At 40.1% G+C, this 27,765-nt stretch overlaps 1 protein-coding gene and 1 long non-coding RNA gene across 3 annotated transcripts; one reads left to right on the top strand and one right to left on the bottom strand.

Annotated features, from left to right (window-relative positions):
* The first annotated feature begins 4,687 nt into the window (after positions 1–4,687).
* Positions 4,688–13,556, top strand: LOC113025967 (uncharacterized). The gene is made up of 3 exons (XR_003272852.2): positions 4,688–4,838; positions 11,060–11,273; positions 11,630–13,556. It is a non-coding gene; the product is annotated as an uncharacterized LOC113025967 (long non-coding RNA).
* Positions 13,557–14,401: 845 nt separating this feature from the next.
* Positions 14,402–25,140, bottom strand: pigo (phosphatidylinositol glycan anchor biosynthesis, class O). 2 transcript variants are annotated; one of them, XM_026174266.2, is made up of 11 exons: positions 24,933–25,140; positions 24,186–24,664; positions 22,735–22,878; positions 22,399–22,522; positions 22,035–22,194; positions 19,910–20,092; positions 18,167–19,763; positions 17,865–18,068; positions 17,243–17,424; positions 16,964–17,034; positions 14,402–16,562 (listed from the first exon to the last, which is right to left on the bottom strand). In XM_026174266.2, exons 2-11 carry the CDS (start codon positions 24,661–24,663, stop codon positions 16,433–16,435), a joined length of 3,273 nt encoding a protein of 1,090 aa, XP_026030051.2. In that variant the 5' UTR covers position 24,664; positions 24,933–25,140; the 3' UTR covers positions 14,402–16,432. The 2 variants fall into 2 exon arrangements, with proteins under 2 accessions (XP_026030051.2, XP_026030052.2); XM_026174267.2 differs by lacking the exon at positions 24,933–25,140 and adding an exon at positions 24,771–24,898.
* Between the last annotated feature and the right edge of the window lie 2,625 nt (positions 25,141–27,765).

Raw genomic sequence — 27,765 nt, 5'->3', positions numbered from 1 at the left:
AATAGAAGAAAGTACGTAGCATTAAACATGTTAACAACACAAAAGCCATATTAAACGCAGACTACTTTAGGCCCGGAAGTAGGATTGGTCGCGTCATCACTGAACAACCGGATTAGCTTAACAACAACAACAACAAAAAGGCGCTCTCTCACCCAGGAAACACACAGTTGCAGAGAGCGCGTCACCCTGTAACCATGGCAACCATAACGCTGCCGCCTGGAACAACAAAACATAGCTGTCAAACAAAACCCAAACAGTCCTGACCCGCGACAATATGAAACAGGAAAATACTGCCGTGTAATCCATTTATTTCAACAAAGTAACTGTATTCTAAATACCACCTTTTTAATTTCTGAATTTTAAATAGAATACAGTTACTCATATTTTGTATTTTAAATACGTATTTTTCGTCTGCATAGTTCAGGTGGCCGTAATAAGTGGCTAATAGCACCATCCAGCTTTGTTCAGAAGAGAGCAGCACTCCAAAACAGGAATGCGCACATCCAAGATGGAAGCAGCACAAGAACAGCAAATTAGAAGGCATCTAAAAAGGTCTCCATTGTATAAAATGGAATTTATTCTCTGCATGAACAAAGTCGGTAAAGCAAACATTTTGCTGACTACAGGATGCACAGCATTAGACACTGTCCCATTAAGTTGCATATTTTCACTGGTGCTGTGAGACATAAAACTAGACCAAAACAAAACACTAAGCTGAAGTTCAATTCTAAGCTCTATCATAACATAATATTTTTACAATTAACTTTTTTAATGATAACACTTTTACAAATATATTTCATGTTGTGTATTTTAGATTAGATAAATATTGACTTAAAATATATTTTTTAAAAGCTCATTGTGTAGCTTTAGTAATTGTTATCACAGCATTAAATATAGTAAAAGAGTGAAATGCTTTCTATGGCTCAGGGGGAAAACTAATGGGTCTTGCTGTTTTCCAAATGAAAAACTAAATAAACTGACAGAAAGGGGGGAATACATAGTCCTGGGTGCTCTTGGTGCAAATGATCTTTCTTCTTCTTGCTCAGTTAAATCTCACTAACTCTATTGATCGTCCTTCATCTGAAAATAAGTGGCTGAGGCGAGAGAGCCTCCACCATGTTGTGCTGCTCTCGCATCTGTGTGTGTTGCCGGTCGACTGCCTACAGCTGCAGTAATAGTATGAATGTGACAGACCACTCCTGGCCATGTTGGCTCCATTCCCCAGTGACTGGACTTTATTTTGATTACAGTCCTTTTGAGACTAAGATCAACTCGGCGAACACTCTGTCATGACTTCTCAAGGGCACTTTAATGAGGTAGGAAGAAATTAGCGACTGCATAAGTATCCATTTTTTCCTCACGATGGATGTGTGATAAGAGAGAAAGTGTCTTACAGTTGTCTGCCCCTGAAACCTTTGACTCTTTAGTGTAAGGTATTCAGTTGCTCTTAGGAAGTGAACATCACTCTAAAAGCCAATAAGCCTGACAACATGCCAACTGGATGAGGAAAGTGCTTTTGGAAGGCTGACAAAAGGGATGCCACAGTGGGCAGCTGAAGCAGCCTTTTGCGGTTCTGTCCAGTTGGGTGATGGCTGATTATTCGCATAAAAACCATGAGACATATATGTTGCTGCAATCTTTAAAAGCTGATGAGCATTATCATTGATTCAAAGTGTGTTTCAGTATGTCACTGTGGCTGTTATCCTTTTGAAAAATGCTGCCTAAACAAGTTCACAACTGGGAGAAGAAAACAGTTTTTGGAAGTAAGAAAGTGGCGCAAAAATGAGCCAAACAGAAAACTCACAAAATCCAGCCTTTCAAAAACCCACAAATTGAGTTTCATGGTAAAACTTCTCATTGAAACTGCTTCTGTGGAGTATACTATATGTTCCCACAGACAACTCTCAGCTGACCCTGAATCGAGGTGAATCCACCTGTACATTCGCTGTGGGTATGTCGCCAAAACTGAGCACGCTATTAAAGAAAGACTCAGCTGCACACCTCAGCTCTGATGCGTCATGATGCTGCTTTTCTCCCTGTCATTACTGAGAGGGAGGATTATCTGCCTTTAGCTTATAGGAAAGTTCTATTTATTTATTTACTGAGCAATTGCAGCTACAGGCTTAAAATGCAGCACTATAGACAAAAGCTCTGCTCTGAAACACTTTTGCAACACGCTGTTTCCAAGACTGTGAAAAAATGTGTGGTTTTATGGTCATTGTAAGTATTCTTTAATAGCCCTCTATTTGGATATAACAATATTAAATCTGAAGCAAAAATTACATTTTATTTTATTTTATCCAAAAATAACCTTGTTGCTATATTTTTTTTTAGAAACCAAAAGCAAAATATGAATACATTCCTTTGTGCTATCATCTTCTATTCATAGAATAAATAAATAAATCTTGCTTGGCTCTATGTCTCAGATGTAATGGTCAGTATGTGAGTCACAAACAGATCAAAAAGCCAGGAAATGTGTTATGCTGCAGGAGTGGTTTAATAATTTCCTGTGTATGTTTTGATGTGATCTGTGTGATTCATTTAAAAAATATTTATTATTTGACTTACTAGTACTGCATATTATTTCATGTTACTCAATGATGGCATGCCATGATATACTGATAATTTCTTTTTCCAGTATTGCTTCAGTTCCTTGCTGATATGAACCTTCTGTATATCTCTGACTTGTTCAGGAGAGTGTTCTTGTTCAAAATGCACTTTGCACCTTGTATGGATGGATGATACATTAGCAAAGGTTGTAGATGGAGTTTGGGGACTGTGGGGGTTTAAGAGCAGCTTCATCCATTAGCTTAATGTGTTCTTTTCCACTCAATACCTAATATCCTTAATGCTCTAATGACTACTTTGTCATGTGCTCTTCTGTTTTCACCTTGGAAGATAAAACAGAACACATCACACTGTGTTAGAGGTGTTTCTGCTTAGTAAACAGTAGCACATGATCCCTTTGTCATGCTTCAAAGTACTCCGAAAATAAAAGACTGCAGGCTCACTAAAGATGCTAAAGCGGGCTGTGTCATTGCCTCTAAAAAGTGGATTTACATATACATATACTGACGTGTCACTGAACCTTCTGGCTTCTTCTGCATCCACAGAAGCATATGCCTCACAGCTGTCAATGCAGCTGGAAGGTCTAGAGCTCACTGCTCCAGGTTGTAAATATGCAAATGTGTTGATTAGCCTGCAAGGCAGAGAGATATCACATATTAAGAGCAAAAAAAAATATCTTGCTGAACCCTAGAATGTCACATACACAACATTATTTTTTTACCAGACATGAATGAATAAGCTCAATAATATCATTTCAGAAATGACATGCTCCAAGCATAGCTGTGTTTACATAGGACTCGTGTCACCTGGAGACCTCCAGTAATTTGTAAATTACTTCAGCGGTCTCACCAAACACCCAGATCCTGTGATAGCCTTAGTCTAGCTACATGATTCTGAATTTCAGTGATTTCATGGTGGGTGGGTTTTATACACTTTTCTCTTGCCTTCCAGCTGTGTTGGAAATTTTAAGTAAATACATAAATTTTAGACAGCATTCAGTGTTCAAAAATTAACAAGCACATGGCGCATGGAGACCCAGTTTACAGAAAGCCCAAGCTTAAATGCAACAGAAGAATAAAATCTTAAAAGTTGAGGAGATGGATGTCATGCATGACAGTAACAGGCTCAAATTTGTCACCATATCTTCAGTCTGCTTATGGCGTGCAAATGTGCTGCAGGAAACACAGATGCAGGAGTGGTGAAAGTATGAAATAAATCCCATGCACATATCACATCTACTGAAAACACTAGTAGTCCTGAGCAAATAAGGCTTTAGATGATTGTTTCTATTTGATTTTTTATGGCTCAACGGCTTTTCTTTAGTTATATATTCCATTTTTTTTGTCCAATCACTGACTCAAAAGATTCAATTGACATTTGTTCAGTTCATTTAGAAAACCATGATGAATATGGGATATGGTATTTTAGCAACTTTGCACTAAAACTAAGTAAAGTATGCTGGCATGCCAGTAGACTATTTAGCTACACGTATTCACAGCAGCTGCATCCGTACACATAGTGTTATGTCTGAAAGTAATGACTGTCATTAGTTCAGCCTCTCATCATAACCCAATGCTCCAGGTGGGAGAGAAATGGGCCCCAAACATTTTTTAATCCCTTCAGGGGAATTCACTCTCAGAAACCTCATTAAACCACTTCATCTGTTACTGCTGCCACCTTCAAAACATGTGAGGGCAGGAAGATTTTCCTTGGATAAGCATCAAAGATTGTTGTACAGCTCTAGGCAAGTGTTAGATTCAAACAACGCTCATGTTTTAATAAGGTGGAAAAACACCCCCGCCACCACCTACATAAGTATGTCTCTTGACCGTGCCGCCTGAGATTAAACTTCGGGCTGTTAATGCTCCTAAGGTCCATTTTCTTTTCCATATGTAAATCAATGAATTGTTTTATTTGGTCTGAAATCAGGGATCTCTTACACTGCTTCACTTGCTCCAGGTAATGGACAGCCATCCACAGTGTGCTTTGTGTGTCTGTGTGTGAGTCCTCGCTCTAGAAAGCCTAAAATCTCAGCAGCCGCAGAGAGAGAGAGAAAAAAAATATTCCCCTAGAGATGAAGAAGGAGCAGCTGAGACTAATTTGTCAGATTACCTGGCAGCTGGGGAAAAGTAGCACCCCAAATAACCTAAGAGTTTTGCTGTGTAATTGCTTTCATTTGCAATTCATATTTGTGTGTGTGCGTGCGTGTTATTGCAGTGTGGGATAATGCACTTCAAGATGAAAGCACCTGGGATACTTGTAATGACAAGGTGAGATTCATTTTATAGACTTCCAAGAACTCAGAGAAATTAAAGACATTTCGAGATGTGGATTTAAGAATTCAATCATACAACTACAACTGCATAGGGGCCCAATTAGCCCCGTGCAATTTGGACTCAATGCCATCCTGACACAAGCCATGCACGCCCACACAGTTCAGACGCAGAGTTGTGAGAAGGTTAAATATACTCATCATGGGACAAATGTCATGGTAATTTTGTGCTTTTAATGAGTTCTTTTTCCAGGGTAGAATGATTGTACAGTACACATCTTTAATTATTTTAAAAACACAAGAACTGGGTGTGCAACTGGGTGGTTTGAAGTTGTTGTGGATTTTCCCTAACCAACACAGGGTCAAATATATACACACATGCTCCAATACATCCTCCCATAATTGGTTAAATGTACCTTAGCTTTTTAGACCTCAACTATTTTATTTCTTTTTATTTCGACAGGCTTTTGGTATAATGCTGCCTCAATATTTTAACAGTCTTCTTGGCAGAAGTGGTAGAGATCATTTAAACTGGTTGTTTTCCTGATATGAACCAAGCTTTTAAGCCTATAGTCCAGAAATGTTCGATACGTCTGTGGTTAGGGATTTGGGAAGATCATTCCAGAAGTTCAGTGTTAGCCTGCTTTATCCATTCCAAAATCAACTTTGTGTAACCCTGTAGCAGTATAACTGCAGATAATGCTGGTTTCTGTGTGCCCAGTTTCTTCTGTCATGATCAGCACATATTAAAAATGCACTGTGTTCAGAAGATTCAAACAGGTCAAGCTAAATCTAATAAAAGGTTTAACATTTCTGGCTGCGCATCAAAAAGTGTTTTATTCTTCTCTGTTCGTTCTCATACTTAACACAAAAGTATGCCCATGAATCAGTTCAGATTGTTTTGCCATGAAACCCATCAGAATGTATAAATGTATAAAATGTAACAGTTAGAGGGTGCATTTTATAGGTTCCTCCTCTCATCCCTACATTATACAACACAGACACTCAGTCTTATCTGCCCACTCACTGGTCTGGTAAAACTAAAGCTACTAACAATACATCCAAGATGATTAGGGCTGTAATGTAGTCCATTCATTCGGTCAATAAGCCTACTTCAGTCTGACTTAAACTGAGTAATCTAATCGAATCCCTTTCAAGCAACCGTAGATATCATCCTATGAAAGCAAAGTCTTGCAAATTTAGCGGATTGTAACACTATATCAGTCACTCAAAATCCCCTATTTGACTTATTTTCATGCTATGCAAAGATTGCTGAGTGATTCAGTTAGCATGATTCAAAAATTAATGTCATTAAGTCGAGTCTGAAGTGACAAAGTACTTTTCTTTTTTTTTTTTTCTTTTTTTTCATGTAAAATAGCATATTGTGACCGAACAAAGGAAACTGGATGCAGGAAAATTGTATACTGTACAAGTGACACTTGATAGATTAAAATGGGGATATTTGTACTACTTCAGAATCTGTCATTCCCTCCTTGTTCCCATCACCTAGTTTCCACCTGAGCACAAGTCCCCAACTCATTAATCAGCTCCGTTATTTTGCATGTGCCCTATAGCCACAACTCCTTGTCTGTTGTGCTGCCTCAGCTATACTGCAGCATTCTTGTTGACTTGTTTTCCTGCAGCTTGTTTTTGTCCTTTGCTTGCCCTTTTAAGTTTCTGTCTGCTTTTGAACAACGTTCTGTTCTGGCTGACTGCCCTTTTGTTGACATCTTCCATGGTTTTTTTGGGGTTTTTTTTTTTGTTTGTTTGTTTGTTTGGGGTTTTTTGACCACATAAGCCTTCCCTTTACCTGCTGAGCCATGCCAAAGATTTTTAAAACTGAACTGTGGTGAACAGCAGAATGATAAAAATGAAAACTGTTGAAAGCACCCATTAATTTAACCCCATTTGTACTCTGATATTTCTAAATATCCATCCATCCATCCACACATTCTCTTCCACTTATCCTTATCAGGGTTGTGAGGGGGCTAGAGCCTATCCCAGCTAACATAGGACAAGAAGCACGGTACACCCTGGACAGGTCACCAGCCTGATGCAGAGCTGACACAGAGAGAAAGACAACCATTCACACTCACATTCACACCTATGGGCAATTTAGATTCACTAAATATTTCTAAATACTTTGCAGAAAAAGCATTGTCTTTTTTCAAAATTGTTACTGCCTTATTTACTCCCTTGGTATGCTGATATTTTATCTCCATTAACAAGCAGCCAGTTTTCTAGCAGTAAATCTAGCAATCTCAAAGCATTTCTATAAGCCCTGAAGGAAACAAGCTAGCAACACAGTAGCACTTTCTATAGAGAAGTAAGGAATATCCTGAGAGTTTTCTGAATCATTTGTGTCAAACTCTGATAAGGAGGGCTGTTCAACCCGAAAGCATGGTTGTTCAAAGGAAATTGAATCTATTTGACTACTTTGGAATATGTGGTCCTTGAAATATTACATTTGTCATGAGCAAATCAAGCTTGAAATTAAATTTGGTCAGCTCCAATACCACAAAGAGTGGGCAATAGGAGAGGCGAGTATGCTACATATGGTCTGGATTAATCCTAATCCCCAGTTTTATAAAACAATTCACTTTTAAAACTTGTAGGAGTTAAGTTTGTTTTTTATACTCAAGATCCCTCCCTTTAGATGTACTTGATGTAGTGAGCTCAGTATGTGCAGTGAGGCTGTGTGGAGCTTGCTGGGTCTTGGGTACAATACTGTTACCTTTTGTCCTCAAGGGGATCCACAGATAATCACTAGGTCACTGTAATGGCAGCGTCTGATCTATCTGGTCTTTCTTCTTCTTCACAGCAACATTGGCAGAGTGCATAGACAAGAGACAAGCTTCTGTCTCCCACAACAACATGAATCTTTACCAGCTTTTAAAAGCAGCAGTGAAATCCTCTTTCATATTTACACCTAAAAAAGGTTGGATGAGATTGCTGTCTTATCGCAGCCAATACCTCTCTTTCTCACTTCAGACGCCCACAAGCGTGGACGGAGACATAACCACTCGGCCAATCTTAAATCCTTTGTATAGAAAGTGTATTTGTATTTTATCCAAGATGATATCATCCCCCTGAGACAATCAGTTTATAGAGAGATTCAATGCTGTGCACAATCCATAACAATGGGGAGCACACTGCTATCATTACTACAAAAATACACAAGTGCACTGTAATTTAAAAAAAAAAAAAAAGGTGGAGAAAAAAACAAAGCAAAATGATTGACTAAAGGGTTAGGAACTTGTCAGATATGTACACAGAATTAACTCTCACATTAGCTCTCTCAGTGGCAGCTTCTGTCACTTGCAGTTTTCCCTTGATGCTCAAACGCCAGGAAGAACCTCCAACTGTTTATTTTCAGTCAAAGGCCCTGTGTGCCTTTGGTGTCAAGCAGGCAATCAAAAGCATGGGTATTATAGTCTGTCTGCCCATCTGTGTGAACCATCTGTAACATCAAATTCACCCTGCATTAGCATTCTAACTCCTGCCGTGGTTTGGCTCTGAATTACAGGGTGCTTTCTCTCATATAAAGTAATAGCATAGCATTAGTAAAAAATAAATAAATAAATAAAAGAAATTAAAACGGGGTATTAATTGAGTTTTGGCCACTTGGAAGCAGTAGAAAAATCTGTGGCACAACACTGATATGGACTGAAGTGTCTCAAATGGCCACTTGAGGCCCGAAATATGAGGTAATGCTCTTAGAGGCCCCACCCAAGTGGAAATGCAAAATGTTGAAATAAACATATTTGCAGTTAATTTAACAGAAAAACCTCAATTTGTGAAAACAGACAGATGGTGAACTTTGATAAAAATTCACTCCTTTTAAATTTTATGACTTCATTATAATAGATAATGAAGTCTGTGGTTACCTAAGTAGCTAACTCATGAATTCAGTGTCATCTTATCGTGGCAAAACAAACAAACAAACCGACAGAAAATTAAACGGGAGATTGTTTTTTAAGGTCATTCTTCGTTTTTACCTTGCAAATGGCACCCATTCACTCTGCTTTAACCTCTGTTTTGGGTCTCCACAGACCCCTGAGAGAACTATAAAGACCTTAAATTTTACCTTCTTTATCCTGAACTTAGCTTGGCTAACCCTGGGCATGTGTGTTTTTTCGTTCTTAGGATGATTTTTTTTTTTTTTTTTTTTTTTAAAAGCTTTTTGAACAACTGCACAGTGTGGGATGTCAGGCTACAAAAATAAATGTGACCTAAGGCAGCTCTGGATAATGTCTCTTCAAAGTGAGGCATACAGTGTAAACAGCATATTTACTCCCACAAAGTTGTTTTTCGTAGCCTACAAAGCCAAACTATCCCAACATGCTTTTTTAGGCATTTGATTATACTGTTAGCAGATTTTACAGGATATAATGCTCTCTGTTTCCAAAAAGTCTGTTTGAAGCATTCAAAAACCAGTTTTCCCTAGTTCATAAATGTACCATTTAGTAAAGAAATTGAGAAAAATACTGCAGATCTGAAGCCAACAGAAGTGCAGTCGGGTCATTCTTACTATTCGGTGCCATTTGAGTCCTAATGACATAATATGGTATATTTAGTGTAAAACTTGTCTAATGCTTATTTCTAAACCATTTTCTTGTATGTTTAACCCCCCTCTACCATAGAACACATTGATATATACACAGGATAAATACATTAAAAGTAAATTACTTTTATTTTAGCACAAGTCACTAAAGTACTATGTCCCCAGTCATGCTTGCTCGACTTCAGTTACAAATATAACTTAAAAAAAAAAAAAAAATCTAAATTTTTTATCATTTCTGGATTGGCTTATTTCTAATGTTCCTCATCAAATGTTCTTTTTTATTATTAATGCATGTTTAATACTTAAAATCTTTAAAAAATGTTGTGTCCCTGAATCAACTGTCACCCCTGTTACTCTGATAAGAATTCCATAGAACACATCACCTGATTATTCTTTTAGTCACATGACACTCCCGGATGTAACATATTTTGGAGGGAAAACTTTCAAGAAGAAGACGAGTAAGTACCACTCTTTAATCAACCCTTTTTTCAATGTTTTAGCAAGATTTTGTAATGTGGCAAAGCATAACACGTCCAACCTGTTACGCTTATTAATAGTGGAAACAATTTTTTTTTTGTAATTTTTATAATATGGCTAATAAACATGTTAAAAATGGTTCTTAGTGGTCACCATGTACTAGCTTGTTGTTCATCATACTAGTAGTAATGGCTAAGTTTAGCATAAAATCTCCCCCCTGTTACCGTCACCCCTGTTATTGCTATGCACTGTAACATGAAATTTCCTTGCAGATTTTAAAAAGGGACATTGTAGCTTTTAGAAAATGTAAATATTACTATAACTGTGTATTCAAAACAGTTATTAATAGAAAATTGAATGTCCTGTAACAGGGTGGACATTTGGCACGTCATGGGTAAAGACTTTGATTTTAAAAAATATTATAATATAATATCCTTAGCTGGACCAATACATTTTTCTTATAGGTTGAAAATCCCTCTTTTAGATGAAATGTTAAAATAATTCAAAATTTTGTATTTTTTGATGAAGAGTGATCACACTGAAATGGCACCGAATAGTAGGAATGACTCAGTCATGTTTCAAACGTATCCTAACTTACAATTCATCTGAGTATCCCTTTGTTGTGTGAAGAGTTGATGTAAGTCATCTGATTGACCAAGCCCTGGCTCACTGCTATATATTGCTTCAAGTGTAAAACTCACTCATTCTGAATGTCAGGTTCCAATTTAGTTTATGTCAAGGTTATTAACTCTCAACTGGAATATGTCCAGAGTTCGTTCATTCTGTGTGGGTGCTGCCTGCAGTAAGTATGACATCCTGTACATGTAGCATATGTTGAAAAAGACTTATCAGAAAGGAGTCAGCAGGCAGGAGTCTATCTGAAAACACCAGCACACAGATGCAGAAAGGGATTCCTTAACATTGATTAAAAACCATGAAAATTCTGCTGTGGTTTATAACACTGGACAATTTTGTGAGTCCTAAAAATTATACTATCAGAAATATAGAGACTGTGCAGTTAGGTAAATTTATGAGAGCTCAATTTTATGACTGCAGGCATTGTTTTTCTCACCATAGCTGAGCTCTGCACAGAGGATAACCATCCACAGGCTCGACTTGAGTTTTAGTTCTAGCTGTCTATGTGTCAGCGTTAGTTAAATGTTCTTCTGATTCTTCAGAGACTCGAACAGTGCGGCCTGACAGGAGGTGACCAGTGACCTTCCCGTACACACGACGATCCTACTTCACAAGAACAGCCTCTCTAACTTTGGAAGGACATGACAGCCTCTTGCTGTGCTTTGGTTGGATCAGTTTCACAAATGACACATATCACATCATTACTGGGGCGGCTGCGGTTGGGGCGGCAGAGCAGGTCGTCTAGTAATCGGGAAGGTAGGTGGTTTGACCAAAGTATGCTGAACAAGATGCCGAACTCCATTTGCTCCCGATGCGTTCATTGGAGCGTGAAGGTGTGAATGTTTGATAGAGAAAAAAAGTGCTGGTATGATTGTGGGTGTGAATGGGTGAATGTGACTTGTAGCATAAAGCATTTTGAGTGCTCAAGCAAAGTAGAAAATTGCTGTGTGAGAACCAGTCGCTTTACCATCATAGTTTTCAAAAAATAACTGAATCTCCTTTCCTTTTCTGGAAGATGCATGGGCGCTCTTTCCTGTGTTTGAGTTTGTTTTTCTAGTGCTGATGCACATTCACCGTGCTGTCTTTGACTCTGCTAATCTGTCTCTGTTCAGGCGTCCCTTCTCCTTCGTCACGGCATCAATCAAGCAAACAGCAGAGTCCTCAGTTGTGGGTTGTAACTGGTGGTTCACTGACAGTTCAGGAAGCTTATTTCCTCCCAGAGGTGACATACACTGTAATGTTCTCTCCCATCTCCCATTTCCTTCTGTTGATGAGTTTCCATCTAAGCCTGCAGCAGCAGAAACAAAGACAGCTTCACTCCACATATCTTCATCTAAACCTGGGTTACTACGGCTGATGATGCTGAATCCTCAAGTCAAGCATTTAAACCTTAATTTGATAAAAACATCATTCAACACATAAAATCCATGCTCTATAAATATCTTTTTATTTTTTTCACCTGCTAATTTTCTTGGCATTTTTCAAAAGCCAAGTATGTTTCCTCAAAATGTTCCTCTACAGATCTAACAAGTGAACCCTAAGTGGCATAATGGCCATAAATGGTCCTCCATTACATTCAGCAACTTCAGAAACTCTGCACCCTTTTCATCCTCATTAAAGCAGCTTCTGAAAGGGATGATGAATATCATCAAAACAATTTTATGTCTGGTCCCCCGCGGAAAAGATGAAGCCCTTCCTTGTGAACTCAAAGCACAAACATCAGAGGCCAGCTAGAAGATTTTCTTTTCATCCTCATAATGCAACTTGGTCAGACTTTAATATTTGATGCCAACTGAAATGTGACTATTGTTGTCCAAAGAACACATAAAGCAGTAACGATGCTTAGAATAAAAGCTTGGGCTTTTGAGCTTCAACATCTACAGCAGTGCCATGATGGATTTTACAATAAAGTGTTTTTCACGTTGTTTTATGTTTATGACCAGCTATTGATATGTTGTCCATTTTTAGAGGGCGGCTCATTGTTTCTACACAAAATAACAAACAGTAAATCGTGAACAGAGGGCTTATGTTGGACAGTGCATTTTTCAGGCAATCAGTCAGCATCAAAAAAATGATGAGAAAAATGACTCCAAATGTTACACTTATTTCCCGCAACAAGATGAAGAGGATGAGAAGAAGGCCATATTATTAGCACCACTGTTAACACAGTTTTATGAGTATTTAAACTCACTAATAATTAAATACTCCTGCATTTCCTTGGTAACATGGTACACAGTATTGCAATTCCAAATTTTGCTTTATTTGGCCAAAAGAGGTTGATATTCAGTCTTCTACTCAGAATCCCTATTTGGGGTTTTACTTGCAGATGGCACGCTATTATGTTGGTTGTATTTGTGGCTTGAGCCATCCAGTATCCAGAGTTAAGTCTCAAATTACTTGTCTTAGAATTGGCTGGTTAACGCTACACCAAACCTCCACTCAAGTGGACTCATAGATGAATTACCCTGCTGATGAATTGAATCTATGCAGACAACATGTTACCCTTTACCCTATTTCTGTGGACTACTTGTTTGTTCCTACACAGCATATTTTCCTTCCACCATTCATCCATCGCCTTCTGCTTATCAAGTTAAGGGTTCCTGGAGCATGCTGGAGCCTATTCCAGCTACCATAGGGCCATGAGACAGGGTATTCCCCAGACAAGTCGCCAGCCTCCTCCTTTCAAAGAAAAAATCAAACTACCACAGAAAACTCCTATTTTCTGTGAGCGCAGCTGTTCTACTTGGCTGTGTTGGAGATAATGGTATTGTTTCTAGTTGGATTTTATCTGCCTTTTCTGTTGAACACATGATGTTATTGACATTTCTAGCTATGTCGTAACTAGCCTATTTGAACTTGTTATTTTCTCAGTAGTGGCAGATGTGTTCACCACAAGGAGGGGGTCCAATCCAACACACAGTCAGCACAGCCATTACATTGTGCCCTCACACAAGAAGTATATATATTTGGTGTCATACTTATAAACTCAAATACAACGGTGCCTTCCCATGGGCCATAGTTAATAAATCGTTAGTTCATTGATAATTTGAAAAGTAAATATAACGTTTTTCAGGTGAAGTAAGTGAGCTTTTCATGGCAACATAGCACAAAATAAGAATGATATGTCTTTAGTAGAAAAGCTGTAGATTCACAACAATGACTTGGAAATAATCTTAGAGAGGGGTTTTGATTTATTTTATTTTTTTAACTTTGAGAAGGTGCTTTTTAATTAGCTGTACACATAATCTGCTCCTGAGGGTCTTTTTGGTGATAGTAATTCTTTGGTCACTCATGCAGTTCAATTTTAACTGGCTGAATTTCCTTTGAGGTACACTTTGTGTTAAACTGTCTAGTGGAAAACGAATACAAAAGGAAAACCCAATGTTGTGAAACATCATCATGAAATATATATAAACGCACACATTTTCATTGATTTAAGGTTGCACTTAAACGTGTGTGTGTGTGTGTGTGTGTGTGTGTGTGTGTGTGTGTGTGTGTGTGTGTGTGTGTGTGTGTGTGTGTGTGTGTGTGTGTGTATAATTTCATGAAAGAGGATTTAGGAAAAAATGGACAAGGGAGAATTTCAACAAGTCAAGAGTTATGGGCACTAGAATATGCAGAAAGCCCCAGTTAATAATGAATGAAGCACCTTAACTGATGGGCATTGAAATATGGCAGCAACTTTCTCCTCCATCAAGTCCTTGGTTCAATAAACCAGTCATAAAATCCTACTTATATGGACCGCATAAATAGTTTCCAATTCTACTATAAATAATCTCAAAGATGAAACATAGATTAAGCATCACAAATCACAACAGGGAATAAACAGACAAATCTGGATGCTTCTAATAATTTTAAGTTCAAATTATATTCAGACTAAGATGTCAAGTAGAAAAATTTTATTAGAATTTTTACAGAATGTAAAATCATTTTAATTAACCAGTTATTTATATATTAAAGTTTAAAAACAGATACAGATGTGCCCCATCATACAACCAAACCATTACTTGGGCTCATCCCTCCCATACAGCAGCAGCATGAGGGATTCAGTAGTATTGTCATGCAGCTTGACATTCCTTCAATACCATTAGTTGGCTGACTACAGCTGCAGTACAGTAACGGATCCTACACTGGATACTGACTCCGACATGTACAGAAAAAGAAGAGAAAAAACACATTTGTTGTCCCAGGAGGTCTTGGTTTGAATGACATCATACACACAAAAAAAGGCATTGATTAAAGCCAGGCACCTATTTGTGGGTAAAAGTGTGTGAGGTCTAATTAAAAACAACACTGATTTGAGATTAGGAAAGAAAAAAAAAAAAAAACACTTCTAATTATGCATTACAGTAAAGAATCAAAACCTTACAAAAAATAAAGACTTTGACTAATTAAGAACCCAGAACTGTATACAAATTGGCAGTAACCAGAAACACTGGTTAATTCATGGCATTGAATAAAACAATACATACATATAAACATGAGAACAGTTATTTTACATTAGCAACCTGCTGTAATGCACTTAAAGAAAATGAGAGAACCTGCTTCCAGAGTGATCATAAAGTAGCTCCAAACACTGATGGGCAGTTTTGCTTTTGTGGTCTCACTGTATGTGAAAAGCCACGTATTAAAGCCCACAAAGAAAGGAGACAAGCTGAACCGTCACCCACCCATGAATGCAGAAAAAAAGGGAGTAAATTTAAATGTCACTTTACCAAGTAGAAAATTCTTCATTTCACAGGTGTTTTCCCATCATAGTAGACTGTCAATTCAGCTGCTACATTGCATATAAATGTATTGCAGCTGCAATTATTTTTTTAAAGGGGGAACAAAAAGAAATGCATATTAAAAGGGCCAGATGTATTGGCCAGGCAATTAGAGTGTGTAAACTCTATGGATATGGTGTTGTTTTTCAAACACTTATGAACCACTTGCAAGACTGATTTCAACTGTTCTTGAAGGTTTTATACGTTAGGAAGGTTTACAAGAAACATTCGAAAACACCTAACAGATGTTATCTCTCTATCCAAATGCAAATTTAAAGGGGCCTCAAAGTTCCGATGCATCCCAAAAGTATATCCCAAAATGTTGATTCTGTTCATCTGGACTTAGCGTCTTCAGTGGGACAAACGTTTTGCCAATCATCCAAGTGACTTCTTTAGTCTCAGCTGACTGTAGGATTCCCCAACCCTAAACAGTACATTTGCACAATGACTGAAACCAGCCCACTGAAAAGGGAAAGACCATCTCTGAATTGAGGAGGAGGCCTAAGGGTACATCTTTCACCATCTTACAATGCTGTGATTGGAGCCATTTCCCAACTCTCTGTGAATGGTACTCAGTGATCAGTGGTTGTTGATCAATGGTCATGACAATTTGCATATTAATGATCAAATAACTAACCTCAGAGTTCATTGTTCATTCGGCGGGCTGGTTTCAATCATTGTGCAAATGTACTGTTTATGAGGTTGGGAAACCTGCAGTCAGCTGACACCGAAAAGGTCACTTGGTTGAGTGATGAAACATTTCTCCCACTAAAAACGCTACACCCAGATGAACAGAATCAACAGGGGGGGTCTCAAAGTCCTTTATCAGTTCTTCATCTCATTCCTGGGGTTGTTCAATCAAACTGCTATATAAAAAGGTCCCAACGCTCCACATTTAGTCAATCTGAGATTCGATATATGAAAGTTCCTCAGGGTCAGTAATGTACAACATAGCCCTCAAGAATCACAGTATGACATGCCACATGACATGTTAGTGGGGTTTCCTTATCACTATTGGCAACATTTTTTTCAAAAAAAAAGAAAAAGAAAAAACAAATCCTGTTTAGTGACCACCATGTCCATTTCCTCTGGGGCACAGTGAGCTGTGGTGGGTGCCGGTAGGCAGCAGCTGCAGCAGCAGTGCCTTCGCTACCTGGACACATCTGGGATGAGTCTTTTAAACCACTGGCCCACAGCCACATCTACTCTCAGCACTAATGTGACCCCAATCAGCAGGAACACGCTGCTCACCAGGAACCCTGAGGCCTCAAACATTAACCTGAAAGAACAAAACAGAAGAGACACAAAGGTTTAAACAAGTCCAAATTAAGCTCCAGCAACTCCTTCGGACATTAAATAGATCATAAGATAAAAAGAACCAAGACTATTACTTTTTTCCCCAAGATCTACCAAGTTTATTTAAATTACCTATATCCTTTTAATATTTTCAAGCCACCAACTTATTATAAAAAAACAAAAAAAAAACAAAAAAACAAACAGGACACCACATTCAAAACCCAGATGTAAATGTGTGGATATCACAGTAGAAAAATGGACCAGCATTCAACACTGTGTGTTCACTGAAAGTTCAGAATCAGCGGTGATCCTGTATCCATATCCTCAAAAAGCCTTTACTGTCAGTGAGTTTGTATGAGCTGGAAAATCCATTCAGGCACTTACTTCGGTGCGAAAACCTTCCACACCATTAGGTGTCTCCTGAGTATAGCAGCTGCACAGACTGAGGCAAAGACCTGTGAAGTGAGCAGACAGACTGAGTGGTGTGATGTGATACTGCTACTCATAAGTGTAACAGAACTAAATAAAAAATAAAATTAAATAAATAAAAAAAAGACAAGAAAGAAATGCAACAGAAATCTGCTACTGAGGAAAGACTTTCCCAGCTCACATATGCCTTAAATGGATGTGAGAAAAAAAATAATTCTAGGTCTGTGGACATACCTGTGCTCCGTGAATAAGGAGGTAGCGTGTTGAGAGTTGCAGAAGAGCAGAGCTGAACAGCTGAGGGTTTTCTCTCAGCCTCATCTCCATCACAGCATCCTCTCCGTCGTCCCCACAGGCTCGTCCTCTGCTCCCACGCACCTCGCAAACCAGGGGCCAGAACAGTAGCAATGGACAACTCACTGAAGACAAAGAGAAATAACAACAACAACAACAACAAATCATCGTTTCACAAGCTCACAATTCATTTTAAGCACTGAAGAGACGGTTTCAAAGCTGCTTTATTTAACTTAACTGCTTTTTAGAATTTTTTTTATCATTCTCTTGAATCACATAACTTTTAAGTTTTTGTTTATCATTTAAAACTGAAATGTGTAACAAACTACAAATATGACTAAATAAAAAGGACTGAAAGTGTCATACGGGTTCACTGATATTTTATATATTTTCGATTATACTGTTAAGGTTTAAACAGGTAAAATGATGATTCTTTTCCTGCTTTTCACAAATTAATGAAATTAATCCCATTAGTTTTACAGAATAACCTTCTTTGCCTAATGGATGATGACTTCTTTCCTTTTCTTTGAACAATAACATTTTTTTTTGCTTCTCTGGTTCCTACCTGCAAAAAGAATGTGTGAAGCAAAAGTATTAAGGGTAACCAGTGAGGCAGGGAGTATGGTCCCTGTGTGTCCTTCAGGAAATCCCACAAAGGCAGCACCCCACTGGATAGAGGGGAAGGTGGGTAAATGACCTGTAGCGTGGAAGAACTGCGTGGCAGCCAGGGACCAGAGCACTACTGGGGTCCAAGGCACATTAAACCCACCTGAGGGGGGAGAATGAGAAGTCAGTGAGCTGATTAAGACCTGGAACCTGATAGGCTTAAAAATAAATTAAGTAAAAGATGCGATGCAAACATCTTACCAGAATACTTTCCATGCAGGCCACTAAGCGTAGTAGACGAGGCGTGAATGTGCAACAGAGCTCCCGTTTCTAGTAGCAGCAGGAGGAAAGACAGAGCCATGCCCTCTGGGTGCAACAGCAGCAGACCAATTCCCAGCAACCCACTAAACAACAGCAAAGGAGCAGAATAGACTGTTCCAAGTCCATAGGCCTCCACAGCAGGCCTGTTGTCCACTTCGTTGGCCCCGCTCAGGTCGCCATCATCTAGGGAACGACGCATGCGCTGATAGATCTGTGGGATAAGGTGGTGCAGCTCAGCTTGGGGGCTGATGCCAATGCTTGCTCGATAACGGGGTGTGGGTAGAGTCAAACTTTTGGCTGAAGCCTGAGTCCTAGTCTTCACAAACACAGTGAGGGGGTCTAGCCAGATCAGGAAAAGCCCCAGTCCCAGCAGACAGAAGGCGACCCTGGGGAGGGCCAGCTGTGCCAAGTGAATCAGCTCAGCCAGATTCCTGAAGCTGTCCTCCGGAGTGGCGCTAACAGCCCAGTGGAGCCCCAGGCACACAGACAGCAGCGGTAGGATCCAGCGAGCTGTAAACACCGTCCCGCCTGACGAGTTCAGATTACCATAGTGGCAGAGAAAGCATCTTAGCAGATATGTCCACAAGCCAAGGGAAATGACAGCGAGGACATAATGGAGGTTCTTCAGCTGGTTGTCCTGCAACCGGGAAAGAGGGGAAAGAAATGAAGACGGCTGGCAGGAGCCCTGCTCTTCCCGACAGCCGTGGAATGAGAGGGAGAGGTAGAGGCTGCCAACAAGTATTCCTAAGCAGGCTAGAAGGGTGCTGCTTTCCTTCCTCACAGCTGATGGAGACAAAGCTGGGGCAGGCAGCAGCCCAGCAGACTTCAACGGGTCATGGCTTGGGGGCAGAAGTAGGCCATCCCAGTTGAGATGGATGGGAATGCATAGGGCCAGGGATAACACCAAAAATGTCACAACCCGTCCTTCTGCAATCACATAGCTGTCTGAGAGCAGAGAGGCACAACGAAGGAGTGGAAACAAGAGAGAGGGGACAAGGAGGTGATGCAGGGTCAGCCAGCTAACACGCTTTGGAGCTTTGGTTCCGTTTTTTGACACTGTAGAGGTGCTCAGTTGGCGTGAACGCCAAAGGAAAAGGAGTTCAGAGCTGAAAGCAGCAGCTGCAAGGCACCACATCACCTCAATGTAGCCCCGTATGAGCAGCTGAGCAGCAGCCACACTAACCCCCACTGTCAGTGACACAACAACTGGGGCCTTCAGTAATGGACCGTTCTCCCTGATCAGCACTAGAGACAGTTCAGACAAGATGAAACACATCAGACAAGCAAATGCCAGGATGGCTAAGCCTGCCGCCATCTTCAGTGGGTTAAATCGGGCCCAGGTGGCTCGGCAGGTGTCTCTGACAGAGGTGAGGTAAGCCTGCAGAGAAGAGGCTAGCTGCGGGGAGGGTGAACGACCCTCTCTAACAGTGCTGAGAAACTCAGAAGACAAGAGGGCAAATTCACTCTTCAGCCGAGAGAGGCTCTCTGGTGGGATGTCTTTGGCCATGCCAGAGTAAGTCTCCAGGAAACGGTTGACCTTCAGAAACAGAGATAAAATTTAACACACAAACTATAAAAACAACAACTCCTGAAAAGGCTCCAGGATATGTGAATATATAAAAACATTTTTCTGTGTACAGATGCTCGAAAAGTGTTCTAGACGGTTCTTTGACGAGCAGATACCTGTTTTGTGTTGATCCACAGTGCCTCCAGCTGGCTGAGACCTCCAACTGCACCTTCTGTCTGCTCGTGTGGTGGAAATAAAGGCAAGAGAACCTGCCCAACATTACTGTATGGAATAGGAACTCCTAGTAGCAGAGCCAGGGTGGGCACCAGGTCAGTCTGTGGCACCACATCTGGTTCATTCTGGGAAATAAACAGGGGGGGGGGATGTGTCACATTACATTATTCTGTGTTCTCATGATCTAAATTGTGCTTTGACCCTTATCTGTGATATTTTGAAGTAAATATTTTTAGCACATAGCAAAATAACTTGTAGCTGTTCCAAGGCTGGGTTGTCAGTTAAACTCAGTGAGTGATATTTTATCTTGTAGCCTTTCTTAATCAGGGTTGTGCTTGATAACAGCAATATTTCCTAGCAGTGGCAAAATGCCTTGGGGGAAGAAAAAAAAAGTGTCTAAGTTCTGCCTTTTTAAAAAAAAAAAAAGAAAAAAGAATAGCAGTGTAATTTCTCTCTTGCATCTAATCACTTTCCACGGCACATGATATCGCTCTCCAGTTAGGCTGCAATTATGGAAATCGGTGCTTGAGCTCTCTTTTCTAGTGTGAGATCCACTTTTATCTATGAAAAAAAGGCGGAGACCACCTGCCAGCATCAATTTAATGGATTCTGGGAACTGCACAGCCAAGCGTGAACAGAAATGGGCATGCATCAGTGGTTTAATGCTTTATGTTTTTATTACAGCAGTGATTCTGAGAGATCGACATGTCGCAAATGTGCCTTTGCAGACAGGAGAAAGACAAACACACAAGTAACTGAAAGCAGTTGTGTTAGTTATAGATTTGACTTGACTTTGTTCTTCCTTTTTAACTCATTTGTGGACTGAACTGATGACGTTGGTCTGGAAAGCAACAAGAGTGAAATGTTCTTACCACTAAGCATGTGACTGCCCATTACTGGGATACAATATAATAATAATAATAATAATAATAATAATAATAATGGATACTTTATTGATCCCCATGGGGAAATTACTTGTTTTTCTCTGCATTTGACCCATTCACTCAGTGAAGCAGTGGGCAGCCCACTAAGCAGGCGCCCGGGGAGCAGTGTGTAGGGACGGTACCTTGCTCAGGGGTACCTCAGGGTAGCCGTTAAGTGGATTCGAACCGCCGACCTTCCGATCATGGGGCGACCACTTTACCTACTGAGCTATCCCTGCCCCCAATATGATGAGTGTGCTCTCATAACTTCTTGTTCTGTGCTCAACTCTCACTCTGAATTAAACTGACTTTTACAGCAGTTTTCAGCGGCTCTTTTAGATAGTTAAATTACTGATATAAGCACTGGTCACTATAATATGTATATCAGTGGGAATGATCTAGTGCCTCAACTGGGCGCAAGAGAGGAGCAGACGTTGTACAGATCGGTGCAGTGTCCACAGCAATGCAGATGCTGTACCAGTCTGTTGTCATAAACAGGGGGCTGAACCCTGAATTTACTCATGGATCCTACCATCATCTATGGGAACAAGCCCTGGGTAGTGACCACAAAAATTACATCAAGACTATAAGAGGCAGAAATGAGCTTCCTCAAAAGGGTGTCTTGGAGATAAGGTTGAAGACCTCTGTCATTTAGGATGGGCTCAGCATAAAGCTTCTACTCCCTGACACCAGAAGGAGCTAAGTGAGACTGTTCAGGAATCTAACTAGGATGCCTCCTGGTAGCTTCCTTGGTTAGGAACTCCTACTGGGAGGAGACCCCATGGTAGGCCCAGGACACGATGAAGATTGTGCGTGTCTGAGCTGGCTCTGGAACACCTCTGTGTCTCACCAGGAGAGCTAGAGAATGAGGCCTAGTCATCTCTGCTTGGATTGCTGCTCTTGCTACCCAGAAAAGCAGCACAAAATGAATTAATGGATCTTGTATACACTTGGGCCAAAACTGTCATTTAGCAATTTCTTTGTTAACGTACAATAGTGATTTGTTTTGATTATGACAGTATGTCTTCAGTGTTAATTTCTTATATTTTATACAAAGTCAAGTGATGTAGAATTGGTTGTGTTTTAAATAAGAATTAATCCTACTGTCATGCTGTGGCTGTTTCAAAAGGTGCATTCTACCCACCTGTGATGGGGGTCCATGAAACATGGGAGAAGGACTGTAGAGGAAGATGGCAGCATCAGTCTCTTTCTGACTTTCTCCACCATGATCTCCAGTATCTGTCATTCCGTGATCTCCCATCACCACCAAGAGTGTGTCATTCTGCAGACGATCAATCACAGACCTAGAGGAAAAGCAGAGTTTTCACAGGTCGTGCCAGGTGCTTTCTAATGCTCAACTGCTTGATCTGGGCCAACAATAACAATAATAGCGCTGGTATCATGACATATCTACAGCACTACAAGTGCACTGTGGCAACAGCTGATGATCCAGCTGCATCTGGATAATGGTGTGAAACAAGCATGTAGCAGCTGTACTACAGCCTGACCTGATGACTCCATCCATCTGCGTGAGTTTGTCAGCCATGGCTGGGTGATCCGGGCCAAACCTGTGACCACAGTGATCGACTCCAAGGAAATGAGCGACTAGGACATCCCAGTCATCACCCACCACTATTAAAACCAACAGCAAGAGACAAACGAAAGGAGATGAAACACAAATACATCAACCGCATAAACAAGTTTCCCACCTGTGGGACTAATAAAGATCATCTTAAGTGTTGGTGCAAAATTATTTTGATTTTGCACAGTTTCCTGGCAACAGAGGCTATTTGTTAAATGTACGTTTTAATTGCACAACAAATGCATATTAAATAACTACATACTAGTGTTGTAGAGGTGCTGGAGAATCCCGTTATCCACAGTGTGCAGATCCTTGACATTAAAAGAAGGGAAGGGCAGAGAGCGGTAAAACTTCTTAGGAAAAAGACTCTCCCAAGTGTCGTCACCCATAAACACCACTCGTTTGCCTATTGAGAGACAGAAAGATTTATATGAGCAAAATCAGATGGCACAGTTGGTTTTCTGGTTTTTAAAGTCCTAGATTTGTGGTATTGTCAGGCACAAAAGAGCATGTCTACAAATGAGCAGAGAATCATTGATGCTTATATTATTTTACTTTACCCACAGAAACAAAACCAAACACTATTAGTCTGGACTTCTTTAAGTTACTTGAAGACGTTTCACCTCTCATCAAAAGGACAAAAGGACCTGTCCCTCTGTGGGGGGATACTCCCACTAGGTTTATATCTGGGACTCTCCACCATTTGACCTTAGAACTGAAGAAGCTTCTCGGATGAGAGGTGAAACGTCTTCAAGTAACTTAAAGAAGTCCAGACGCTTTTCTTTGCAAGCTCCTTTGACTACGATGACCTGGATGACTGAGAACCTTCACAGACAGACACTATTAGGGTCAAAATTATTAGCCTCCTGATGCTAATAGTTGATTATTTATCCTTTTTGCCAGATAACAGCCTGTGGTCTTCTGTTGTAGTTTTCAGCAAAGCTCACAAGTCTTCTGAGCAATCCTAACTGATTCTTCTTTGACAAATCTGTCGAGCTCCTCCAGATTTTATGGTCTCCTGGCATTGACCTTGGGCTTCAATATACTCCACAGATTTTTAATGAGATTCAAGTCAGAGTCTTTGTGCAGGTCAGTGATTTTTTATTTACTTCTTCTAGAGCAGGTTGTTCATCAGGAACGATGCATCTTTTGAGATGCTGTCGTGTTGGAAGACAAAGAGATTACCTAGACCCAGTTTTGCTGGCTTCCTAATTTGGTTGAGTCAGTCATGGGTGTCTTGGCAGTTGTTTTGGGGTCTTTAGACACATCACTCACTAGTTTTTTTCCCCCAGAGTCTTTAAATCATTCACTTCCTACCTCTGCAAGGCTTGTTCTGTAATCTGCGACTCTCTTCACATTTCACTTAAGTTTTTGACACCAAATAGTCTAAACAATTTTTTTGTTGTTTTTGGCACGATGCTTTCTCAAGTGACGGCCCAGTTGTCATATTGTGTGTAATGTAATATTTAACCCTTAGTTTTACCTTGATTTTACAAGCTTTGACCATTACAAAGTTAAAGCCCATCATTGCACAGCAGTGGTTTGTGCTATGGCTCAATTAAGAAGTCTGTTTTCTGGGAGGCTATAGTTTATAAATGCTTTGCTGAAAATCCCTACATCCCATAACGTTGTCCTCATCTGTATGTTTCCCATAAAGCTCTTTACATGAATGTATTATATTTTTATAATTTACAGACACTTGTAATAACTCACCTGCTTGTCCAAACTGGTGAATAAGATTGTCCTCCAAGATGGCACTGGATGCAAAGTTGTTACCTACATCTACAAACGTCGGCAAAGATCCAGTCGTGAACCCCTTGATCCTCTGCATGGTGGTCGTAGGTGGGTCAGCACGAAAGGGGTACAGGCGGCTTTGTAAAGGCCTGGATGACACGGTCTCTTCCAGCACAGGTAACTTATTCTCATAAGGTCGTGGTGCCGTCTTGTCGGGGTCATACCGGGCGAAGTCGATCTTCAGGGCGTCGATAATGAGAAGGACAACCTTGCGGAAGCGCGGCTGAGCTCGACAGAAGTCCACCGGCTCCTCTCTGGGCTCGAGCACGTCTCCGCAGGTGCTGGTTCTGTTAACCTCCAACCTAACCAGCAAAAATCCACCCACGAACAGGTAGATGCCCACGAAGAACACCGCACACATCCAGAGGAGCAGGGACAGCACAGGCAGCCCCTTCATCCTACATGCACAGGTAAGAGCAGGTCAGGTGAAAGACAGGAACATTTGGTTTACATAGAGGTAACAAACACACAAAAATGAGAGGAACAGCTGCCTGTGAGCTACACCTGTTATAGAAGAAAATAATTCCGGTAACGTGTAAGGTGACTGAAATTTTAAGCTCCAACTAAAACCTCTTTTGCAGTTAAGCCGCACAGGTGGCTAACATGAATGACGGTTAAGTTAACGCTGTTAGCAGAAGCTAGCTCGCTTTGCCTTTTGTCACTGACCTTGTGTGGCAGCTAGTTTTCGTCCTCTCCCGGCCGGACGTTGGGGGTGACTGTGTGTATTAACAACACAGGAGCACAGGTGCCTCAGGTAAACAGAGAGCGGAGCAACACGCTCACCTTCATTGGGACTCCGGTACAATGAGATTAGATGACTGGTGGATGATAGGAACCTTAGCGTGGAAAGAGCACGGCGGGCGCTTTTCTGTGTAACACCATGAATACGTTTGCTTTGCCCCGCTCTGTGACTTACAGGACCTCCTATATACGGAACAACGGCTTTAGCGCGTCTCTGAAAATCGCTAAACACGTCAGAAATTCTGCAGAGAAACCACCCTTAAAAGAGAATGGACTAGAAATAAGTTTTGTAAAAGTTATTATAAAATATCAATAATGGTCTCAAACATTTTAATTTAATGATATTTCATAGCTTTGTCTACTACAATATTGTTTTGTTGTTGTTGCTGGTTGGCTTATTAACGTAAAATCAAATTAGACTTAACTGATGCAATTTAGGGTATCTAGGAGGTACTAAAGGCAATCTCAGCTGTCACTGGGAGAAAAGTAAGTTGCACCCTGGACAGCTACAGTTGCAGAAAGTGAATCCAATGGCCAAGTTTGTTAAGCCTCCGTTGTTTCTAATAGCCACAACCTGTGATTGTAAAAAGACAAACACAGGCTGTGGCTGTGAAAATGGCCTTTAGATCTTGAAACACTGAGTCCATTTAATACATCTTCTAAGGGTTGAGTGGAAAATTAGCCAGGGCAAGCTCATTGGCTACCAACTTTTGATTGACAAATATTTAATCGATGAGCGTGTAGTTTCAACAACAACAACAACAACAACCTTTATTTATAGAGCACATTAAAAGCCTAGGCATACCAAAGTGCTTTACATAAAAGAAAAAAATTAAAAAAAATAAATAAATAAAATAATACAGTTAAGAGCATTAATATCAAATTAATAAGAACAGCAGACAATGTTCACAGATAAGAGCCACTAATAGAATAGACTGCAGCACATAGGTTAAACAGACTCTATGCCGCCATGATAGAGAACAACAAGAAAGAAAGAAATAATAAAAATAAATGCAATGAATCGCAGCTAACAAGTCAACATTTAACAAGTAGTGAAGGCAAGTTTAAAGAGATAAGTTTTAAGCCGTGCTTTAAAGGAGTAAATGGAATCAGACTCCCGGATGCCAATCGGGAGGCTGTTCCATAACACAGGTGCAGCAACAGCAAACGATCGATCGCCTCTAGATTTCAATCGAGATCTAGACTGAACTAACAATGACTGCGAGGATGACCTTAAAGTCCTAGCAGGGGCATAGGGGGTTAAAAGTTCCTTAAGATAAATTGGTGCTGTATTATTGATAATTTTAAAAGTAAACAGCAGAATTTTAAATTGAATACGGTATTTGATAGGTAACCAATGCAGTTCAGCAAGAACAGGAGTAATATGGTCAAACTTCTTGGTTTTAGTTAGAATACGTGCCGCAGCATTCTGAACTATCTGTAGTCTATGTAGAAGGGTAACATGGAGACCAGTATAAAGTGAGTTACAATAATCTAATTTCGACGTTACAAAAGCATGGATAAGCTTTTCTAAGTCATTATACGGGATATAGTGTCTGGCCCTGGAGATAAGGCGAAGCTGATAAAAGCTAGATCTGACAACAGCAGACACCTGTTTATCAAGTTTAAGGGAGCTGTCAAACATGACACCCAGATTCCTAACAGTATCAGAAAAAGAGCTAGTAAGAAAGCCAAAGGCATCTTGAAGTTTGGCGCGAAGAGCATTACTGCCAAAAATCATAATTTCAGTCTTTTTTTCATTGAGGATAAGAGTATTTGCCAACAGCCATTTCTTGACCTCACTCATGCATTCACAAAAGTTATTTAAAGACAAAGCAAGATCATCAGATAACTCAAAATAAATCTGGATGTCATCCGCATAGTAGTGAAAAGCAATGTGGTATTTCTCAAAGATAGCGCTTAAGGGAAGCATATACAGAGAGAAAAGGGTCGGGCCCAACACAGAGCCCTGAGGAACACCACAGCAAACAGGTACAGGGGAAGAAGAAGATGAGGCCAGATGTACCGAAGAGAGCCGATTGGAGAGGTAAGATTTGAACCAGTCCAAGGCAGTGCCCTTAATGCCAACAGTCTGCTCCAATCTAGCAACTAAGATATTATGGTCAACCATATCAAATGCAGATGAAAGATCCAATAGAACTAACACGGACGGACGACCATTATCAGCCATAAGTAAAAGATCATTAAAAACACGAAGCAGCGCTGATTCAGTGCTGTGATGTTGTTTAAAGGCTGATTGGAATTTATCGTTTATACCATTCTCGTCCAGGTAGGTCTGCAGTTGAAGCAGAACAACCTTCTCTAAAATTTTAGCCAAGAAAGGAAGCTTGGAAATCGGTCTATAGTTGGCAAAATCACCATGATCAAGGTTACTCTTCTTTAAAACAGGTTGAATAAAGGCATGTTTAAGAACTGACGGTACATAACCAGAGAGCAAGGAAAGGTTCAATATGGACAATATACAGGGTCCAATTACATCAAAACAATCCTTGACTATACGAGATGGAAGAGCATCATGTACACAATAAGTATTATTAAATTTCCCAATTATACGCTTCAGAGTGGGAAGTGAAATTAATTCAAATTGATGTAAAGCAGCAGAACAATCAGGATTAGACGTACTGTCAGTCACCAGAGGAAGAGTAGATTTAAGAGATAAAACTTTATCAGAAAAATATTTTGAAAATTTTTCACAAAGACCTGAGGAGCACAAAAGTGGCGTAGAGGGGCAAGGATT

The sequence above is a fragment of the Astatotilapia calliptera genome, chromosome 7, assembly GCF_964374335.1.
Source record: "Astatotilapia calliptera chromosome 7, fAstCal68.1, whole genome shotgun sequence".
Taxonomy (NCBI): Eukaryota; Metazoa; Chordata; class Actinopteri; order Cichliformes; family Cichlidae; genus Astatotilapia; species Astatotilapia calliptera.
This window is presented reverse-complemented; position numbering and strand designations above follow the sequence as displayed.

What these genes read in the sequence shown, in the direction of transcription:
- pigo (XM_026174266.2), bottom strand. Translation starts at nt 24,663, where the DNA reads ATGAAGGGGCTGCCTGTGCTGTCCCTGCTCCTCTGGATGTGTGCGGTG. An exon ending in CAGATGGATGGAGTCATCAG is followed by an intron (nt 22,195 to 22,398) that starts GTCAGGCTGTAG and finishes CTTTTCCTCTAG; the next exon opens with GTCTGTGATTGATCGTCTGC. An exon ending in TGGAAGGTTTTCGCACCGAA is followed by an intron (nt 16,563 to 16,963) that starts GTAAGTGCCTGA and finishes TTGTTCTTTCAG; the next exon opens with GTTAATGTTTGAGGCCTCAG.